The sequence below is a fragment of the Theropithecus gelada genome, chromosome 12, assembly GCF_003255815.1.
Source record: "Theropithecus gelada isolate Dixy chromosome 12, Tgel_1.0, whole genome shotgun sequence".
NCBI classification, from domain to species: Eukaryota; Metazoa; Chordata; class Mammalia; order Primates; family Cercopithecidae; genus Theropithecus; species Theropithecus gelada.
In genome coordinates, this window is record NC_037680.1 from 107,688,226 (window position 1) to 107,709,260 (window position 21,035).

At 50.4% G+C, this 21,035-nt stretch overlaps 2 protein-coding genes across 5 annotated transcripts in view; both read left to right on the forward strand.

Moving 5' to 3' along the window:
- The first annotated feature begins 1,148 nt into the window (after positions 1–1,148).
- Positions 1,149–13,088, forward strand: C12H2orf72 (chromosome 12 C2orf72 homolog). Its single transcript, XM_025404568.1, has 3 exons — positions 1,149–1,796; positions 4,591–4,704; positions 10,260–13,088. Exons 1-3 carry the CDS (start codon positions 1,160–1,162, stop codon positions 10,397–10,399), a joined length of 891 nt encoding a protein of 296 aa, XP_025260353.1. The 5' UTR covers positions 1,149–1,159; the 3' UTR covers positions 10,400–13,088.
- A 7,340-nt stretch (positions 13,089–20,428) lies between these two features.
- Positions 20,429–21,035, forward strand: part of PSMD1 (proteasome 26S subunit, non-ATPase 1) — a 119,881-nt gene continuing 119,274 nt past the window's right edge. For 3 of the 4 annotated variants that reach the window (XM_025405615.1, XM_025405616.1, XM_025405617.1), the window contains exon 1: positions 20,429–20,606. In XM_025405615.1, the coding sequence (XP_025261400.1) occupies positions 20,591–20,606 (16 nt within the window). In that variant the 5' untranslated portion in view covers positions 20,429–20,590. The remainder of the gene's footprint in view (positions 20,607–21,035) is intronic. The other variant, XM_025405614.1, reaches the window with a different exon arrangement.

Consider the following 21,035-nt stretch of genomic DNA (forward strand, 5'->3'; position numbering starts at 1 on the left):
TGGAGATGGGGTTAAGAAATGGTCTACTCAGGCCAGTGCAGGCAAAGAAAAGAGCATAAGTGTATAGTGTTCGCTCAGCCCATCCCCCTTCTATAGCACTGAGGGAAGGAGGCGACAGGCCTTTCCCGGTTTTACACTGGTTTCTCAGAGTCCTTACTAACTCCCCTCTTCCTTCTGCGGCATCTTTAGGGTACTATTCAGAGGAAGGCGCCAGCCCTTTAAGTACATTATCATCTTGTCACTTTCTGCTTTAATTTTACATTTCATTAAAAATTATGTGAGATGTAAAACTCAGTTCTTCAGTTGCACTCGCCAGATTTCAAGTACTCAATAATAGTCACATATGGTGCAGATAATATAAAACTTTTCCATCATCGCAGAATGTTCTATTGGACAAGGCTGACCTAGATCCTTACAAGGAAGGGAAATGCATTCCTGCTTCTGACCTGGCCCCTTGCCCCCCACGCAGATCAGAGCCCCATCGGTGTCCTGCATCTGGCCCCCTTGACTTTCTGCTTTACGGAAACAGTCTGGGTTTCACCCCCAGCGCCTAGGGCAGTACAATAAATATTTGTGGAAATAGTGGACCCTCGGTCAGTTTTTGCTAAATGTTGAAGACCAGAAGGAAAGCTGGGTGGCAGAAATAACCCCTGCTTGCTCTCTTTTATCTCACCTTCCTACCCACTTATCTGCGCCCTCCGCCCCTTACCCCCTTACCCTCCACCCCACCTCCGCAAAACCCCAAACTCTGCGGGACTCTGCTCCAGGTCTCCAAACCATCTTATCTAGTGATGGGATTAATTGTCTGTCTTCCCACCCTCGGCTGCCCAGCGCCTGCACCTAGTAGGTGCTCAGTGAGTATGTGTGGCATGGATTAATGAATGAATGAATGACTCTCCGTTTTCCCACGTCTGCGCAGGGACTTCGGGAGGAGCCACCCTTGGAGGGCTGGGGGGAAAGCCCTCTTCTCCAACCCGGGCCCGCGTTGAGGGCTGCGCCCAGGGGAGCGTGCACACAGAGGCCCCGTCCGGGGGCCCGGGGGTCCGGCTGGGCTCGGCCCTCCGGGGCGTGTCCTCCGTGCCGGGGCGCCACCGCCCCGAGAGGCGGGCAGCTGGTGCGCCCGAGCCGCAGCGGCCGCAGAGGGCGGGCGGCAGCCAGCATGGAGCGCGAGCTGGAGGCGCTGTCGGCCCGGCCCGCGCGCCCGGCCGAGCCGCCCTTCCAGGCGCTGTTGGAGGCGGCTGGGGGCCGCGGGCAGGTGCTACTGGTGGGCGAGCTGTGGGAGCGCGAGCAGAGCCGCGCGCTCCTGCAGGACTTCGCAAGAGCGGTGTTCCCGCCGGAGCCAGGCGCGGGCAAGCCAGGCGGCGCGGCTGCAGAGGGCGCAGGGCCCGGGGCGGCGCGCGGGGCGCAGAGGGCTGCGCGGACGACTGGGGCGGCGAGGACGGCGGGGGCCGCGGCTGCGCGCGCCATCCGCTCGCAGCTGGTCTTCGTGCTGTGCCGCGCGTCATCCCTGACCGCCCGGGAGCCGCGGCGCCGCCTGCGGGAGATGCTGCGGGACGTGCGCGGCCGGCGGCTGGCCGGGGCGGCGCTGGTCGGGGTGCTGGTGGCCGAGGCCGGGCCGGAGGACGCGGTGGCGCCGGGGCTGCGGCTGCTGGAGGCGCTGCTGCGCGCCGTGTTCGGCCGCCAGGCGGGAGGTCCAGTGCAGGCGGCCGCCTACCACCCCGGCCTCCCGGCCTCCTGCCTGGCCGTCCAGGCGGCCGCCTGCAGGGCCCTGCAAGCCGCAGGAGCCGGGCAACCAGGTGAGACTGCGCGGGGCCCGGCGGCGCGCGGGCGGGCGGTAGCTCGGGCACATACCCCAACTTGGACCCCTTTGGCCAGTCCCCCTCATTGAGCACCGAGGTAAACTGAGGCTCAGAGCAGGGAGGTGCCTAGAGCCAGGCCGCGCAGCTAGCAGAGAACAGGCCCTGCGTAGGGGGTCGAGTCTGTCCCGGAAGGGTCCCGAGTGCATGGGAGATGCCTAGGGGGCGTGGGAAAGCTGAGAGACCGAGCAGAAGGCAGAGGGAGTGGGTAGAGAGAAGGGATGAATCGGGCAGGGCCGAGATCTAGGAGTTAGGGGGTGGGTGAGGGCGGGGAGAGGAAAAGAGGGTTAGGGAAGGAAATGGGAAAATCTTGGGATGGGAAAGTTTCAAGGGGGTGGATAGGGGCTAAGGAGATTGGCGGTATCAGGAGCTAAATTCTAGGACGCTGTGCAGCTAGACATGCGTCGGGAGCCCTAGGAGGGGCGGAGGGGCATGTCCAGCGCGGTGGAGGCTTCTTGGAAGCCCTGGTTTTATTAAGAGGGCAAGGAACGGGTGCTCGGGACTTGGAGAGTGGGGAGGTGAGAGGGACTAAGAGCACATTTTCTAGTGATTTCTGGCCGCCCACCAAGGCTGTGCACCCAACTGCTGTGTCTCTCTGCCTCCCCCAGGTCTGCTGAGGCCACCTTTTCCCTCCACATTCTCCTAAAAGGTGGAAGGGGTTTAAGGGTCTTTTCCCAGCCCCCGTGACTGCTGCCATCAGCAAAAGGGTCAGGATCTCCTTCCTCCTGGAACGCAAGGCTTTACGGGAACTCTCCCGTGTTCTAGGATGAAAACATGCACATTAGGAGTTGCTGCATCTGGCAAACCCGGGAGATCTTTGCTTTCTCTCACTGCCCAGCTGGGCAGCCCTTCACGCCCTCCAGCCTCTTCCTCTTAAGTAGATAATGCAGAGAGTGGCTGTATTGTGTGTCTCCTGGGGTATTGGCGTTGGTCGGGGGGCGGGGGGTCCCAGCAAGGAGACCTGGTACCTGTGATGCTACCAATGTCACATTCACCTGCCAGCCTGGCCTGCCTAGGCGGGTGCGCCTGCCCTAACCCTCCTCCCTTAGGGCGCAATCCCTTTTTTTTGTTGAGGTTGTGATTGTTCTGATTTTGGTTTCAACCGCTTTGCTGACCTGGCCTCCTAGGGAAAGAAGGGAATTCACACACATTTTCTGTACCCTAAAGAGTGCATGCTTTTTCCTTTTTTTAGATGATGTTTTGCTTTGTTGCCCAGGCTGGAGTGGCAGTGGTGCGATCTCGACTCACTGCAACCTCCGCCTCCCGAGTTCAAGCGATTCTCCCATCTCAACCTCCCAAGTAGCTGGGACTACAGGCGCCTGCCACCACGCCCAGCTAATTTTTGTATTTTTAGTAGAGACGGGGTTCCGCCATATTGATCAGGCTAGTCTCGAACTGCTGACCTCAAGTGATCCACCCACTTTGGCCTCCCAAAGTGCCAGGATTACAGGCGTGAACTACCACGCCCAGTCCCTCCTAAACTTTTTGTAGACACATTGCTGTTGCCTCAGCCTGAAGAGCCTTTTCTCCTCCCTCCTCCTCACCTGGCCAATCCCATTTGTGCATTCAGAACTGGACTTCCTCCTCCAGGAAGGCTTCCTTGACTTTCCCTGCTCCCATTTGCAAGTTCACTGGCGAAATCCCAGAACCCTTTATTGCTTTGCTCTCTGAGCTCTTACCACATGATTTTTCGTTCCCTTGTGAACATGATTTTGTTCTCTTGTGGGTTTAAACACCATCCGCAGTCCCATTTCCTGATACCATGCCTGGCATGCAGAAAGACTGAATGAATCCTCCCTTCCTTTTAAATAAACACTAATACTTTTGAGATTTTAACACTTTGCAAAGGAATTGTTCTCTACTATGTTAAGCACTTTCCTACTTTTATGAAAACATACTGAACAAAATTAAACCTCACAAATGACTAAAGGTAACGAGTGTAATTATAACTTATAGCCCACTGATTTCTTTGCCGCTTTTGCAATGGACAGCACTATTATCCTCACATCAAATGGATTCATGTCACTAAGATTTCGCTAGTGGTTGCATCTGTTTTTTTAAAGTTTTCTGATTTCTTTCCTCACCGTCTGATGATAATTTTTATTGTAGGTTGCTTGCCTTTTGGCAGTGCCCTTTTACCCAGTTTGTGGTACCTAATCCAGCTGCTTTTGGGTTGAAAAACTAAGGATACAGTCTCATTACATTTGGGCGCAGGTTGAGAGTAAATAGGTCCTGAGCAAAGATTATGAACAAGGATTTTCCTTGTTTTGGTTGCCTGAAGTCTTTAAAAAAAAACCAACCAAACAAATAAACAGCCTTGTTCCTGTTGACTTTATAGATTACTAAAACATATATCTATTCCTGCCAAGAAAGAGTTTGAACTAAAATCAGAGGGAATGTGCAGCTCTTTGAGTATTTTGTTTGGTGCTATGTAATTGTAATTAATTTCATGTCATTTTCAATGCTTTAGTTTCCACAACATGGTACCTACATCATAGGGTTTTTGTGAGAATTAAATGAGATAACATAGATAAAGTAAAGCAATCATTTTTAAAGTTCGTTTTTAAAGTACAAAAACCCACCCACTTTTGCAAGTCAGACTTCGTGTTTTTAATCAGACAGTTGAAACTAGGGCAGTTGACAGTTGAGGCTCTTGATTTGCTAAACAAAATCTCTCAGTCTTGTGAAGTGGAAACCATGTGACCCTCTGACTCAGGTTTTGTGTTCTTCCTAGTGGAAGGAGCCTGGGAGAGACCAGGCCTCCCTGGACTGCTGGCCTGCTTTTCCTGGGGTCCCTGGAGCCAGAGGAAGGACCAGGATGTTGCTGCCTGCAGAAGCCCAGCTCATGGTGAGTGCTCCCCGACTTCCTGCACCCTGAAGGCCAGGTGCACGGAATTATGGGAGTGGCCACGTGAACTTGGGGACCTTAGGGACAGAGTGGACCAACATCTATGGAGTGCTTGCCATGTGCCAGGTGTGGGGGTGAGCAATGTGAGGTGCCCATATGCCAGGCAGTGGGCACATGCGCTCGATCAGGCTGGGCTCTTTCCCCAGGAGTCTCCACCTAATAAAGACAGTATGGGGAGGATTGTAACAAAGGTGTCTCCAGGTGCATGCTGGGGTGCATGGGACCAAACACAGCGAGTCTCCCTGGAGGATCCAGGGAGTGTCCTGGAGCAAGTGACATTTGAACTGGGGGATGAAGGGATTTTCATAGGAAGATTTAGAAAAGGAGCACTGAGCTAAGGAGTGACAGCATGACGTCATGATCAGAAAAGGGACCACCATCGAGAGGCCCCGGGAGTAAGGTGCAGAAGGAAACCAGTGAGGGCCAAGGCTGAAGGGAAGAGTTTGGACCAAATCAGGGTCCCAGATGTGCAGCCTTCAGAAGTAGTGTGCCGTGAGCGATTGCTGAGTGGAGAGATTCGGGTGTGTTTAGAGAGGTGGACTCCAGGAGAGGGAGACACCTCGGCAGAGCCCAGCTAGGAGGAGGCTGCCATGTCCCAGGAGGGGTAACAGGTGACCTGGGCCCGACCTGGGCAGTGGGAATGGAGGGGAGAAAACTCAGCCGGGAGCCACACCTGGGTGGAATCATCAGGCCACTAAATGGAAGTGAGGGAGAAGGGGAAGGGGAAGACACCCCTAGATGTCAATGCTGATGTTAGGGACATAGGAAGCGCACTGATTCTCCCCTTTGCCACATGAGATGCTTTAAGACACCTGCGGATGCCTAAAACCATGGGTAGCACTAAGCCTGACGTATACGCTGTTTTTTCCTGTACATACATACCTATGATAAAGCTTAATTTATAAACTAGGCACAGTGAAGACATTTAACAATATATAATACAAGTTACATGAATGAGGTATCTCTCTGAAAATATCTTATTGGACTGTACCGCAGGTAACTGAAACTGTGGATAGTTATGCCGTGGATGGGAGTGGCTACAGTACTCGGAAGGGTGTAGCCTGCTAAATGGACATAGCCCTGTCCCAAAGTGCACTGAGAAGTATAGCTTTGTTACAGAAACAATGAACGGTGATTCAAAATTAACTTTCATTGTGTCTCTTGTTTAAGAAAGAAAACCATTAGTTGATGTGTCAGTCTTCATTGCTGCATAAGAAATGATCGCAAGTAGGTCGGGCATGGTGGCTCATGCCTGTAATGCCAGCACTTTGGGAGGCCGAGGTGGGCAGATGACCCGAGGTCAGGAGTTCAAAACCAGCCTGACCAATATGGTGAAACCCTATCTCTACTAAAAATACAAAGTTAGCCAGGCGTGGTGACACATGCCTGTAATCCCAGCTACTCCATCTCAAAATAAATAAATAAATAAATAATTGCAAGCTTCACAGCTTCAAAGGCACTGATTAGGTCCCTGACTTCTTGCTGGCTGTCAGCTGGGACTGCTCTCAGCTCCGAGGCCCCTGCCATTCCTTGCTCTCACAAGCCCTCTCACAAGAGATCCTCCTTCAGCCAGCAGGAGAACCCCCTCTCCAGTCTGCTAGGAGGGAGTTCATATAACTTAAGGAGTCAAGGGAGTCACTAGCCACTGCGTTTGTCAGAGAGGCACCCTACGCCCCAGAGTGACTAAGCTGTCACATTCACAGAGCCCATCAGACTCAAGGAAGGGCTTTCTAAGGGGCCAGAATCTTGGGGGCTATCTTGGAATTCTGCCTATCATATTTGAAAACTCAAAAAAACAATAAACAAAAAAAAAAAAGAAAGAAAACAAATGTGAAATACCATTCACTAATTCCATCATGCAGAGATAACTACAATTATATTTTGGGGTACACCATTCTATTTACCTATCTCTCCTTGTGCTATTTAAAATTTAATAAACTCCTATATCATCTTCAAAATGCAGCAGATTTTTAAAATGTTTAATTGCAAAAATGCTAACTTCAACCCCTCTGCCTTCATTTTGGATATACCTGGAAACTAAAGAAGAAAAGATGAAGCAACAGAATCATTAACCATTTTACATAAATTTTGGATAATTTCTCTCTCTGTGGTATGTACAAATCTCATGTAGAAGTGAATGTGTTAAAATGCAAATGGCATTTATGGACTATGTACACACACTGATACTATATGATAAATATAGGATATCATAATCACATGCATTTATACAATCATGAGTTGCTTAATGACAGGGATATACATTCTGAAAGATACATCTTTAGGGGATTTTGTCGTGTGAACACGATAGAGTGTACTTACAAACCTGGATGGTACAACCTACTACACGCCTACGCCACACGGCATAGCCTGTTGCTCCTAGTCTACAACCCTGTGCAGCAGGTTACGGTCCTGAATATTATGGGCAACTGTAACACAGTGGTAAGTAGCTGTGTGTCTCAACATACCTAAACATAGTAAAGGCGCAGTAAAAATATGCTATAAAAGATCAAAACGGTACATCTGCCTAGGGCACTTACCATGAATGAAGCTTGCAAGGCTGGAAGTTGCTCTGGCTAAGTCAGCAAGTGAGTGGTGAGTGAATGGGAAGACCTAGGACATTACTGTGCACTACTGTTGACTATAGAGACACAGCACACTTAGGCTACACTACATTTATTGTAAAATATTTCTTTTTTCAACAATAACTTAACCTTAGCTTACTGTAACTTTTTTACTTTATAAACTTTTTGATTTTGTAGCCAGGTGTGATGGTGCGTGCCTGTAGTCCCTGCTACTCCAGAGGCCAAGGCAGGAGGATCGCTCAGGCCCAACAGTTCAAGGCTGTAATCCTGCGATTGGACTGCAGTCTGCACAACATAGTGAGACTGTCTCAAAAAAAAAAAAACCTTTTTAAATTACTAAAAGCTTTTTGCCTCTTTTGTAGTAATACTTGGCTTAAAACACAAAACATTGTAGAAATGTACAAAAATATTTTCTTTCTTTATATCCTTATTCAATAAGCTTTTCCTATTTTAATTTTTTTTTTTTTTTTTTTGAGACGGAGTCTCACTCTGTCACCCAGGCTGGAGTGCAGTGGCCAGATCTCAGCTCACTGCAAGCTCCGCCTCCCGGGTTCATGCCATTCTCCGGCCTCAGCCTCCCGAGTAGCTGGGACTACAGGCGCCCGCCACCTCGCCCGGCTAGTTTTTTGTATTTCTTAATAGAGACGGGGTTTCACCGTGTTAGCCAGGATGGTCTCGATCTCCTGACCTCGTGATCCGCCCGTCTCGGCCTCCCAAAGTGCTGGGATTACAGGCTTGAGCCGCCGCGCCCGGCTTTTTTTTTTTTTTTTTTTTTGCTAAAAACTAAGACATAAACATGTGCCTTAGCCTACACCTACACACAAGGTCAGGATCATCAGTATCACTGTCTTCTGCCTCTACATCTTGTCCCACTGGAAGGTCTTCAGGGACAATAACACACATGGAGCTGTCACCTCCTACGATAATGCCTTCTTCTGGATACTTCTTGAAGGGCCTGCCTGAGGCAGTTTTACAATTAACTATATATATATGTAAACTTTATATGTGTGTGTATATATATATATCTTTATATATATACATACGTAAGTAGAGGGAGTACACTCTAAAATAATGTTAAAACATGTAGTAGGCTGAGGCTGGCGGATCACTTGAAGTCGGGAGTTCCAAACCAGCCTGGCCCGCAGGGTGAAACCCCATCTCTACTAAAAATACACAAATTAGCCAGGCGTGGTGGCATTGCCTGTAATCTCAGCTACTTGGGAGGCTCAGGCAGGAGAACTGCTTGAACCTGGGAGGCGGAGGTTGCAGTGAGCCGAGATTTTGCCAATGCACTCCAGCGGCATTGCTCTCTTTCTCTCTCTCTCTCTCTCTCTCTCCATATATATGTGTATATATATGTATATATATGGAGAGAGAGAGAACAGTAACAGTCATTTCTTATTATTATCAAGTATTGTCTACATTGTCCACAGTATATAACTGTATGTGCTAGACTTTTGTATGATTGGCAGTGCGGTAGGTCTCCACCAGCATTGCCACAAACATGTGAGTAACGCTTTGTACTGCAACATCAGGACAGCTGCAAGGTTACTAGGTGACAGGAATTTTTTAGCTGTGTTTCAATCTTTTTTTTTTTTTTGCAATGGAGTCTTGCTCTGTTGCCTAGGCTGGAGTGCAGTGGCGCAGTCTTGGCTCACTGCAAGTTCCGCCTCCCAAGTTCACGCCATTCTCCTAGCTGGAACTGCAGGCGCCCACCACCACACCTGGCTAATTTTTTGTATTTTTAGTAGAGACAAGGTTTCACTGTGTTAGCCAGGATGGTCTCGATCTCCTGACCTTGTGATCCGCCCGCCTTGGCCTCCCAAAGTGCTGGGATTACAGGCATGAGCCACCATGCCCAGCCAGCTGTGTTTCAATCTTATGGGACCACTCTCTTATTAAGGTTCATAATTGACCAAAATGTCATTATGTTGCACGTGACTGTACTTACTGTTTTGGAATCTTCTTTCTTCATCAATAACATACTATAACTGCCTTCCACAGCAATAATTATATGTCAATAGCATATTTTCTTTTTTGAGGTAATTCTAGATTAAATGCAGTGGCAAGAAATCATACAGAAATCCCAGCACTTTGTGAGGCCGAGGCAGGAGAATAGCTTGAGCTCAGGAGTTCGAGACCAGCATGAGTGACACAGTGAGACCCCGTCTCAAAAAACAAAAAAGGCAATCACACAGACAGATCCTGAGTACACTTTGCCCAGTTTCCCCCAATGGTAACATTTTGCAAAACTGTAGTGCAATAGAACAAACGGGATATTGACATTGGCACAATCCACAGATCTTATTCAGATTTCCCCAATTTTACTTCTATTCTGTGTGTGTGTGTGTGTGTGTGTATGTGTGTGTGTTTAGATCTGTGGAATTTTATGTATTATCTTTAATGCCTGAATCCCATTATATGAGTCAGCCATAGTTCACTCAACCAGTCCCATTGTTGGACATTGAATCAGGACACTTTCAACTGCAAGTAAAGATACCATGACTCACACTAGCACAAGCAGTAAGAGAAATCATTATCTCACCTAAAAGACAGTCCAGAGGTGGAGTCAGCTTCAGAGTTGGTTGATTCAGGGGGTCAGGGACCCCAGCAAGGACACAGGCTTGCTCTTTCTCTCTGTTGGGCCATCTTCAGTGTCAGTTTCATCCTTAGGCCAGTAGCAAGATAGCTCCAGCAGGTCCACTAATTATTCCTAATTATTTTCTTAGGATAAAATCCTAGAAGTGGAATTTGTGGGTCAAAGGGTATGTACATTGTTAAGGTTTTTGATATGTATTTTGTTTTGGTTTCTAAGTAGATATTTGCTGGGGCCAACTTTCTCCTTTTCCTTCCTAGATAACTCACTCATAACCTTTGTCTTCTGATTCAGTGATTTCTTCTCCTGTGTTCCAGAAAACTTCCAGGAACCTGAGGAGGAGCTGGCACTAACAGCCATATTTCCCAATGGAGACTGCGAGGACCTTGGAAGGGGGTCAAAAGCCTGTGATGGAGTCGTCCACACTCCTGCTGAGCCCACCGGGGACTCAAGATGAAGGCTGGACCCTTGGGCTGTCCCTGGCTCGTTTAACCTACAGGCTAGGGGCTGGTGCCCTCTCACTGGCCCCCAGGTCTCCATGGAGACTACAGAAAGCCCCGCCTGCTGGAGGCCTGCCACACTCACAGTTACCAGCTAGACGGTGGGACTTACTAGGACAAGCAGGACCTAAAACAGTGTCTCCCCTGGGAACCTACTCCCCACCCAGCATTTGCTGAGTCTGATCACAGGGAGGTTATTTTGTCTCTCTTGCTCGGTTTCTCTGAGCCACTGAGACAGATGGCTCTCTGCTTTGAGGCTCTGCAGAGCTGTGGCATCCCATGGTGTGTTTGCAGTGTTCCGGGCACATGCATGGGCACCAATCATTGAGAGTGCAGCTGGGAAGAATTCTGGGCCAGAAGTCATCAGAGCTGAGGTGTGGCCTTACCCATGTCACTTAGTCTCTGGGCCTTCTGTTTCACAAATGCATGAGGGGGCCACCAGCCCAGTGACTTTAAACCAGGGGCAGCTTGTCCCTCCAGGCAGCACTGGAAACGTGTGTGTGTTGAGGGGGTCACAGTGACTGTGGGGGCACCCCTGGCATCTAGTGGGCATCCCACAATGTGCAGAACAGTCTCCGACAGCAAAGAATTGGTCCATTCAATGCCAGTTGTAGTACCTTTGAGACATTCTGGCTGAGCCAATGCCTTCTCCCTGTCACGGTCCCCCAGAGCACAGAGGGTCAGGCTTCCCTGGACCTTGGCTCCCAGAGCAAGCCAAAATAAAGACCACACTGTTGCCTTGGGGGCTTGTCGGGCCAGGGCCAAGAAGGTCTGTGTGCTGCAGGGTGGGGACAGAAATAGCCATGCATGCCTGGGAGAACAAAGAGCCTCTTTCTTTCTCATGTTGACATCGACTTTCTGTGCCAAGTCCTCTGGGTATAAGGATGCTAGGGAATTCCTATAGGCACCAAACAGAAGGAAAGCCAGGGGCTTGGACTACTGGGTATGGACTTGCTGTAGGTCTCAGGTCCGAGCCTAAGCTCATTGCAGACACAGCCCTGCTGGGTTCTGTGTTTCTGTAGGGTTCTGGAATCCCTTCCTGTGTGTCCGTGAGTCTGACAGAATCAATGATGTTCCCTTAGAGCCGGGAAATCCATGTGTTTACTCGCAGAGGGAACTCACCATTACCTCCCTTGTCTTCTTTGCCTGCCTTGGAGAAATCCAGAGTCTTCGGAATGGCAAAGGCAGCTCCTGGATCTCCCTGGAGGGGAGGCACCAGCTGAGGGAAGTAGCTCCCTTCATTCATGATGCACAGTTTACTCAGCAGACACACAACTGTGCCTACTATTTGCTCAGTGCCCTGCAAGGTGCTGCCTAACTTTGATTCGTTATTTCAGCTGTCTCCAAGATGGTGCCAAACGGTGCAATGGGAAACCTGTTTTGGTTGGGGGGCTCTATATCGCTGGCCCCAGAACTCCCGGCTGCCAGGGTAGCCCCTACCCCCAGCCCCTTGCCCCTGGACAGCCATGGGTCTCACCTTTAGCCTCTGCCCCCAGTTCTGGTCTGACCCAACAGAGGGGCTCTGTGATATTGAGGAGGGGCCCTTCCTGCTCTGTGCCTCAACCTATTCTCCCTAATAGGGAGTCTAATCCTATTCCTTCCCTGCCTGATGAGGATGGTATGAGGACGAGCAGGACGGCATCTTATTTGGGGTTTTTTTTTTTGGCAGTGGGCCTCATTTTAATCCTGCAGGACTACCTGCCAGTAGATCCATCCAGCTGCTTCCTTGTAGACAAGAATGAGCTCAATGAATTGTGATTCACTGATTTTATTGATTTTGTTTTAAAACAGGGAGACTGGTATGTTTGAAGCTGCTATCATTTTCTATTTCTTATTTTCTTTGTAATCACCTTGTTAAAGTTTCCTTATTTGGTGGGAGAGGGAGCTTTGTTTAAGTGTGGAATTTGCCTAGGGCAGAAGTTATAAGGCTTCATAACCTTTTGTATGTATTGACAATATTTGAAACTCGGGAGATTACGTATAAAAAATACCTAGTTTTCTGGGTGGAGGATGGGGCATGCTGTCATCTCAAGTCTGCTGCGGCTCACCCCCACCACCATTACCCCCTCCCCCACCCTTCCCATCCCCCACTGCACTTCATACATGGAGGACGTCTGCCCAGTGCTGGTCCAGGCGGGCATGTGAGTTTGTAGCCTCTGCTCCAAAGGATGGTTTACACATTTTCATTTTCATTACCTTCAGTATTCCTGTGAATGGTTCAAGAGAGAAAGTCTTTGTTTACTAAGATTTGGGTTCTCCCTCCCAAGTGACAATAAAGGGCTGAGATCCATCTCAGCTTCTTTGAGATGTGGTCACCATAGGCATCATCATTGTAGGGGCAGTCTCATTGCTGTCTTCTAGCAGACAGAAGAGTTAGGTGCCAGAAAGGACAATCTTGACGGTGGGTCCCTTCCCTGAAGGACCCTAAGAAGGCATAAAGGTTGGGGTGGAGGGTGGTGTGTGAAGGAGGAGGCCCTTGATTAGGTCAGTGGTCCCTGGGAGCCCTCCTCCAGAGGCTTCCAGCCGGGTGACAGTCTGGGCTCTCGGGTACTAATCTTTCTAATATGGCAGTGGTTGTGGTGCTTCTGACTTGAATTGGAAATTCCCATATCTAATAAAACCAAGAAGTACCTCGTTGATATCTTATTGAAAGCAAAATGGATCTTCTTCATTCTCATAAGGGGCTCCTAACCGGGACCCTGGAGAGCAGGGAAGCTTGGCAGATAGTGGAAATCTGTGGCCTGAAAGCCTCCCAACCTCTGCCCTGGATGACATCTCCCCTGCCCTGCCAGCTGGGATTAAAAAACCCGTAGCCAAAAGCATAAGTACGTATTTAGAAAACGATTTTTACATTTTTATAGAGACAGGGTCTCACTACGTTGCTCAGGCTGGTTTCAAACTCCTGGGCTCAAGTGATCCTCCCACCTCGGCCTCCCAAAGTGCTGAGATGAGAGGCATGAGCTACTGGCCAGATTTTTGAAAAGATAGCATTCAGCTTAGGATACAACGGTGTGTGTCTGAGCGTGTGAGCACACACATGCATGTTTAACCAGAGCTAAAACAACCTTAACTGAGTCTCAGAGAATGCTTTCTACTATTTGGGTCACACTTTTTCTCCTCTCAAAGTGTTTGTCTCCAAACTTTAGTGCACAAGAGTCCCTTGGTTGTCAAACCCAAAACTTAAGGCAAGCCTGCAAAGGGGCCAGGAGCTGAGCCCACCTACCCTAGCAGAGAACCGTGGATTCAGCCTTGCTGGAGAAGGCGAAGGAGTGCCTAGTTAACTTGAAAGCAGCCTGTGCTTTAAAGTGTAGCAAAGCAAAGCTGCAGGCTTTATTCCCTGGGGTCAGGAGGCCTGGACTTTGTCCTGTTTGTATGGCAAACATAGCCAGCCCAGTGAGTGAGTGCAGGAAGCTGGCTGTTTGTATCCAGGGGCTGCATAACCGCTTCTGACCTGGTTTTGTGTGTTAGTGGATCAAGGATTGGGACAGAGGCGGAATTTGGCCTGAGCAGCCTGCCACTTGTGTAACCTTGGAGCTCAGGAAGAAATGAGGTGCAAGGCAGGGTGGATAGCCAGGATCCCACATGGACCCTTCAGATGCTTTTGGTCTGAGCCAGAGCCCTCTGGGTCGCTTATATTTGGGGCTGCCTAATTGGGACTGGAGGCAGAGATGGCCATACTGGGACATGTCATGGTTCACACTGTAGTGGGGACCAGGATGTGGGGTAGCTCAGGTCCAAACCGGGGCTGGGCGCTGAGGCCACTGTGGGGCTGTGGTTTTGGCAAGGGTGAGAACCCTCTGTGGTGTCCTCCCTGGGCTCCCCAGCCCCAGCTGGGACTCCTGCCACAAATGCAGACCGAGGACTGCCTGTTCTTTGACCAGTGAAATTCAGAGACCCTCAAGGAAGGCCTGTTGTTGTCCTCGTCTGCACTCGCTTAGTAATTAGGTGCCTCGCTTAGTCCTGTGACCAAGCCTGATTTTGAGTCGTGGTTACAGAAACTTAGTTTGTGTCTTGTAGCCCTGAGTTCCTCCTCTTCCTCACCAGTTAACAATATCTCAGAGCAGGGTGTTGTCCTGAATCATTACCCCAACCCCAGCCTAAGCTCACCCTGACCACCACTGTCCCAGGCACTGGCTCCAGAACTCCTGGCTGCCAGGGTAGCCCCCGCCCCCAGCCCCTTGCTCCTAGACAGGAGGGAGTGGGTCTCACCTTTAGCCTCTGCCCCCGGTTCTGGTCTGACCCAGCATATGGCAGCTCCAAAGAGCGGACAAAACCTTGAAGCAAGGCCAAAGGGCCAGGCCTGAATGGGAGGTCAGAGGGAAGAAGGCCCAGGAGATGGTCTAAGCCAACCCTGTCTAAAAGGAATCTAACGCAGGCACGTAGGTAGCTTTCTATGGTGGCCACATTAGAAAAAAGTAAAAAGAAACAGATAAAATTAATTTTAATCATACATTTCATTTAGCCCAATATATCTAAAATATCATTTCAACTGTAAATTATCGAGACATTCTGCCCTCTGTTTTGCATATTGTCTTGGAATCCCATGAGAAGTTTAAACTTAGAGCCCAATTCAGATATTACATTTTCATCAGAAAAACTTTATCTGTATTTAGATTTCATTAAATGTACACATCCTCAAATTGTTTCAAATATACTCAAAGGTTTTGCAGCTATGGAATTAGTATCTATTTTTAAATTTCAATTAATTAAAGTTTAGAATGCATTTCCTCAGATGCACTAGCCACATTGCAGCTGCTCTATAGCACTTATGGTTGGTGGCTACTGTATTGGACAGCACCCCTCGAGAACAGGGGAGGCCTGGCGCGGTGGCTCATGCCTATAATCACAGCACTTTGGGAGGCCGAGGTGGGTGGATCACCTGAGGCCAGGAGTTCAACACCAGCTTGGCCAAGATAGTGAAACCCCATCTCTACTAAAAATACAAAAATTTGCCGGACATGATAGCGGGCACCTGTAATCCAAGCTACTGGAGGCTGAGGCAGAGAATCGCTTGAACCCGGGAGGCAGAGGTTGCAGTGAGCCGAGATTGCGCCACTGCACTCCAGCCTGGGTGATAGAGCGAGACTCCGTATCAAAAAAACAAAAACAAAAACAAAAAAAAAACACGGGAAACAGGTGAGAGACCGGTCTTGGGGTTCATTGTGATTCCTGCGGCATTTGCCTCCACAGTCACACAGAGCTTGCTAGTCACCCTAGACCCTTGGGCAAGGGCAGGACAGCGGCGTCCAGGAGTCGGCTTGTGAAGGGCAGCCTTCCAATTGCCCAAAATATGCGCCCTCCTGGACACCATCCTTGGAAGAGAACCTAGTTCCTTACCCATCCTTTCGTACCTCAGTCCACCCAGACCAATTCCAGCCTTGATGAGGCGTTTCCCTCTGACCCAGCACCCACTCATGGGAGGCCCGTGTCTCCCGGCTGCGTTTCGCATCTCTGCTCCCATGAATAAATGCTTTTACTCTAAAAATATGTGGCACGCGTGTTGTACGTGAAACAGCCACCAGCCTCGTGCTGAGTAGCCATAAAATCCGTGGTGTATTGAGCGCTGCGCTGCGCGTCCCGGCGGCCCTGCCAGGTAGGTGGATCCAGCCATCCCTTTTCCTTTTGCGGGAGAAGCTGGGCTCGGGGGACGCCCGCGGCCACAGCGCTGAGCTGCGAAGTGGCAGAGCACGGATTTGATTCCCGGGCTCCCGGGCTCCACGGGCCTCCCCTTTCCACCTTATCTCCGTGCAGCTCAAGAGGCAGTCGAGCTCGATTCTTGACGGTAGAACGGAGCCCTTCTAAAACCCGGGACTTGAATGCCTGCAGGCTGCGCGGTGCGGTAGGGGCAGTCACAGCTTCCTCCCCAGCGCCCGCCTCCTAGGAGGCATTGCGCCCACTAGCGGGCGCCGCGGGGAGATGCTCTGGGCAGCTCGGAAACCACGGTGGCCTCGCCGGGAAAGAGAGCGCATAACCCAGGGTCAGGCACCGCCGCGATTTCCTCCCCGAACCCTGACAAGGCTCCCAGCCCAGCCGATACCTGTGTGAGGCCACAACTGACCTTGATTGGGCTTTAAGAAGTTTTGTGTCACTCAACTTTGGAGGGAGGTTGTTTCTAAACCGAGCGCATCCTAAGAATTCTTTCCGTGATTTCACTATGTTCTAAAAAATAGAGCTCATTTTAGAGTCTTGGACACGGCAGGGGTTTCAGAACCGTAGGTCTGAGTTCTAGCCCTGTGCCAATAACCAAATGACCGGGTATTCATCCGATCATCCGAGAAACATTTATTGAGCACCTATTATGTGCCCAATAACTGCTAGTTGCTCTAGTGGGCAGTGAGATGAATTACCCAAGATGTGGCATTGCCCTTGAGTAGTTCCTTGCCTAGTTGGGACTGGGGCAAGGAGATGTGATACCAGCTGTGTGGAGTAAAGGCTTTAAGGGAGCCCATGGTGGGCTGGGCCAAGAAAGGCTTCCTGGAGGAGGTGCCGCCTGACTGAGACTCAAAGTAAGTGGTGTTAACCTGGAGTGTGGGGGAGAGAGCCTTGACGACAGAGACACGAGCAGGTACAAAGGTCAGCGACAAGGTACATGGCCATGTGGCCACTCTGGGAGCTTCAGGGGTTCAGGATGGCTGGAGTGTGGCACGCCAGAGCCACACTGCAGACACATGAAGATAGTCCCACCATCCTGGAGGAGAAAGTCGTGCTCATGTTGGTTCTGATCATGCTCCTGGCTGGCTGTGAAGAGTGGACCGAAGGCTTCTGGGACTGTAAGCAGGAAGTCAAGGCTGTAGGAGGCAGTCGTGGTCTGGAAAGAAGAGGGGGAGGCAACTATTGGGTCATGGAGTGCGGATGGGAGAGGCCGGTGTGAGAGATTAAAGAGGAGATCTGGTGCTGACGGTTGTGGGAGAAAAGAAGAGTCAGATTTCTGTTGCAGTGGCTGATGGATGTCCTTCACCCACACTGAGGTCAAGGAAGGAGACACACAACTCCGGGGTCACAACAGCGGGCACAACTTTGAGGTCACCGAGTTGAAGGAGCCTGTGACTCCACCAAGCAGAGATGCCCGGGAGGTGTGTGAGTCTCAGGAGAGAGGGCAGGGCAGTAGAGACACGTTGTATGAGCCACCACCTTGTGCACAGCAGCCAATGGCATTTCACTCTCACAGGGGATGCAGGGAGTGAGAAGAAGGCTATGGACAGAAACACAGAAGAAAGATGAAAAAAAAAAAAATAGAGTCCAAGATGGGGACTGAAGGTTTGAAGGAGCAGAATTAATCAGAGTTGAGTTTCAAAAAGATTGCTCTGGCTAAAGAATGCAGAATGGACTGGAGAGGGAGAAGCCACAGGCCTGGGCCAGTCACCCAGGAGGGAGAACAGAATCCTCCGGGGGAAGGAGCCTGATGTCTGCGTCCAAGCTTCTTACCTTTTGCCCATCTCACAGGTTCACGTGAGGCTCACACGGGTTTGTGGCAATGACACACACAACATCCAAGTGGAAGACAGGATTGTCCTCTCATACAGAATGCCTTCTCCTTGAAGAGCAGAGGTGGCACGTTGACCACCTCTCTGTTTTAAAACATGTTGAATTAGTAGCCAACATTTAAAATTCTGGAGATACTGCATGAAATTCTCATTTCTGGCTTCTCTTAGAAAAAAACATAGGTCTTCCAACTGTCACCCTGCATTCTTAGCAGGAACTGAGTAGCAGTTGCTCTCTTTAGATGGGACACTCACTTTTTTTTTTTTTTTTTTGATGGAGTCTCACTCTATCGCCAGGCTGGAGTGCAATGGTGCGATCTCGGCTCACTGCAATCTCTGCCTCCCAGGTTCAAGCGATTCTCCTGCCTCAGCCTTCCAAGTAGCTGGGAATATAGGCAGCCACCACCACACCTGGCTAATTTTTGTTTTTAGTGGAGATGGGGTTTCACTATGTTGGCCAGGCTGGTCTCGAACTCCTGACCTCAGGTGATCCACCCACCTCGGCCTCCCAAAGTACTGGGATTACAGTTGTCAGCCACTGTGCCCTGCCAGTCACTCACTCTTTATCACAGTCCCCACCACCCCCTAGTGCCTCCTTGACACTGTTAGTTGCCATTCGCCATCCTGTGGAGCTTGTATTTTCTTTTGCTGGGCCTGCTTTACTCATTTTCATTACCTGTTGGCATTTGTTTGTGAATCCTCTAGGGGTTTGGGGCACACAGGTGTCTTCATGTGAGGGCTTGGTAGAAGGGCCTCTGTAAAGCCGGGTGCAATGGCTCACGCCTGTAATCCCAACACTTAGGGAGGCCGAGGTGGGCAGACCATGAGGTCAGTAGATTGAGACCATCCTGGATAACATGGTGAAACACTGTCTCTACTAAAAATACAAAAATTAGCCAGGTGTGATGGCACGTGCCTGTAGTCCCAGCTACTCAGGAGACTGAGGCAGGAGAATCGTTTGAACCCAGGAGGTGGAGGTTGCAGTGAACCAAGATCATGCCATTGCACTCCAGCCTGGGTAGCAGAGGGAGATTCTGTCTCAAAAAAACAGAAGTGCCTCTGTAGAATGACACCTCAAGTAATCTGTTTCCTTTGCATGCACATCTTCTCAAGCCCTGCCTTTCAATCCGAGCCACAGGCTCTTCAAAAGTGTTCAATAATTATGTTTAATATATTTTAAACAGCCACAGTTTAAGAATTCTAACTTTTTAAAAAAAAAACTCACACATACGCCGGGCGCGGTGGCTCAAGCCTGTAATCCCAGCACTTTGGGAGGCCGAGACGGGCGGATCACGAGGTCAGGAGATCGAGACCATCCTGGCTAACACGGTGAAACCCCGTCTCTACTAAAAAATACAAAAAACTAGCCGGGCGAGGTGGCGGGCGCCTGTAGTCCCAGCTACTCGGGAGGCTGAGGCAGGAGAATGGCCTAAACCCAGGAGGCGGAGCTTGCAGTGAGCTGAGATCCGGCCACTGCACTCTAGCCTGGGCGGCAGAGCGAGACTCTGTCTCAAAAAAAAAAAAAAAAAAACTCACACATAGAACAAAATGTGTTATCAAGCACATTTAATTCGCTGGCAGCCACAAGACATTGATTGTGCCCCTAGGTTAGGTAGAAGGCCATAGAAATGAACTTGCCATCGCTGTCCGATTGAAGAGTTTAACTTGATAGTGCATGGCCAGTGGCTGAAAAAATGCTACCGTTTGCCACTATTCTTTGTCAAGACTTTCTCAGTACTGACTCTTGAAATAAATTGGCTTACTGAAGCTAGTATAAGACTGCAAATGGCCATTGCAACTGCCATTTCAAATTTCTGAAGATGTATTAGAAGCGAAGAACCCACTGCCGTCAGGGGAAAAGAGGACCTAGGGAGATAGAAGGAAAGAATGGAAGACATTTTTTCTCTCTTGGAAAGGCTTTCACCATGTAACTACTGCACATTTTAATACACTGACAACACTGGACATTATTCCAAAAGTAAGTAAAAACCTTCATTGTTTAACTTTATAATAAGCCAATGATTACTTGTGGATTCATTATGATAATAAAGCACTTCTGTGGGGATTTTCTTTTTTTTTTTTTTTATGATGGGTTTTGCTTTAGAAAACAATGGAAAGCCACTTTTCTTAAAAAACGCTGTCTGCCGCTGCCCCAATTCCCCAAGTATTGGCTGGTGGGAGATGTGCTGCAGCGAGACCTCCCACCAGCAGGTGGCACTGCGCGCAATGCTCGCACCTCCCCTCAACACCCTTTCTCTCAGCAACCGCGGGTGATGATGGGGTCCTCTCTTTATAGGTGTGGCCATTCTAATGCCTGACCTCAGGTGCAGACCAGTATTCCCACCGCGCGGTACTCCTGACCTCGAGGAGGTTTACAGAAAACAGTGGTGTTCTCCGTTTACCCTTCCGCGAGAACTGGGGAGTAGACCGCGGCGCAGAAGACGCAGTCCCGGGGAGAATTCGCGCCGGGCGGCAGGCGGGGCGGCGGGCAGCCCCGGGGCGGGAGGGGTCCTGGCGAGAAGAGAGCCGGCGGCCTGAGGAGGCGACTGACTGAGCAGCGCACCCGCGGAGCGAGGAGGCGCGGTGGACTGAGCGGGTCCTGAGCTGACAGATACACTGCGCAGCTGAAACGGCTAGGGAGCCGACGGGCGAGTGAGGGGCGCAGCCATGATCACCTCGGCCGGTGAGTGCGGCTCGGAGCCAGCGCCTGGAGGGAGGAGCCGCCGTCGCGCCGGCTTTTAGCTGAGTCAGGGCCGGTGACTGGGCACCTCCCGGCGGAGCGCTGGCCTGGGCAGCTTCTCGCTACCTAAGGCCCACCTCCGGGCCGGGGGCTGGGAGTCTGATCAGGCCACTGCTTGCTTCTCTGGCTTGAGGGAATCGAGCCGGGTCGACCGCCTTGGCATCCTTCCCCAACCACACCCCAGCGCCAGGACCCAAGGGGCTTCCTGGGCCTTCCCCCTACCCCAAAAGGGTTTCCCTTTTTTCCTCTGCCACCCATTCTTGGCCGTGTGAGGTCGTCCAGCCCCAGTCCTTCCCCGCAGGGGGTCGGGGTGGGATGGGCTCCTGTGCCATTGAATAGTAAGGCAACCCCCCTGGCCAGGCAGCCTAACAG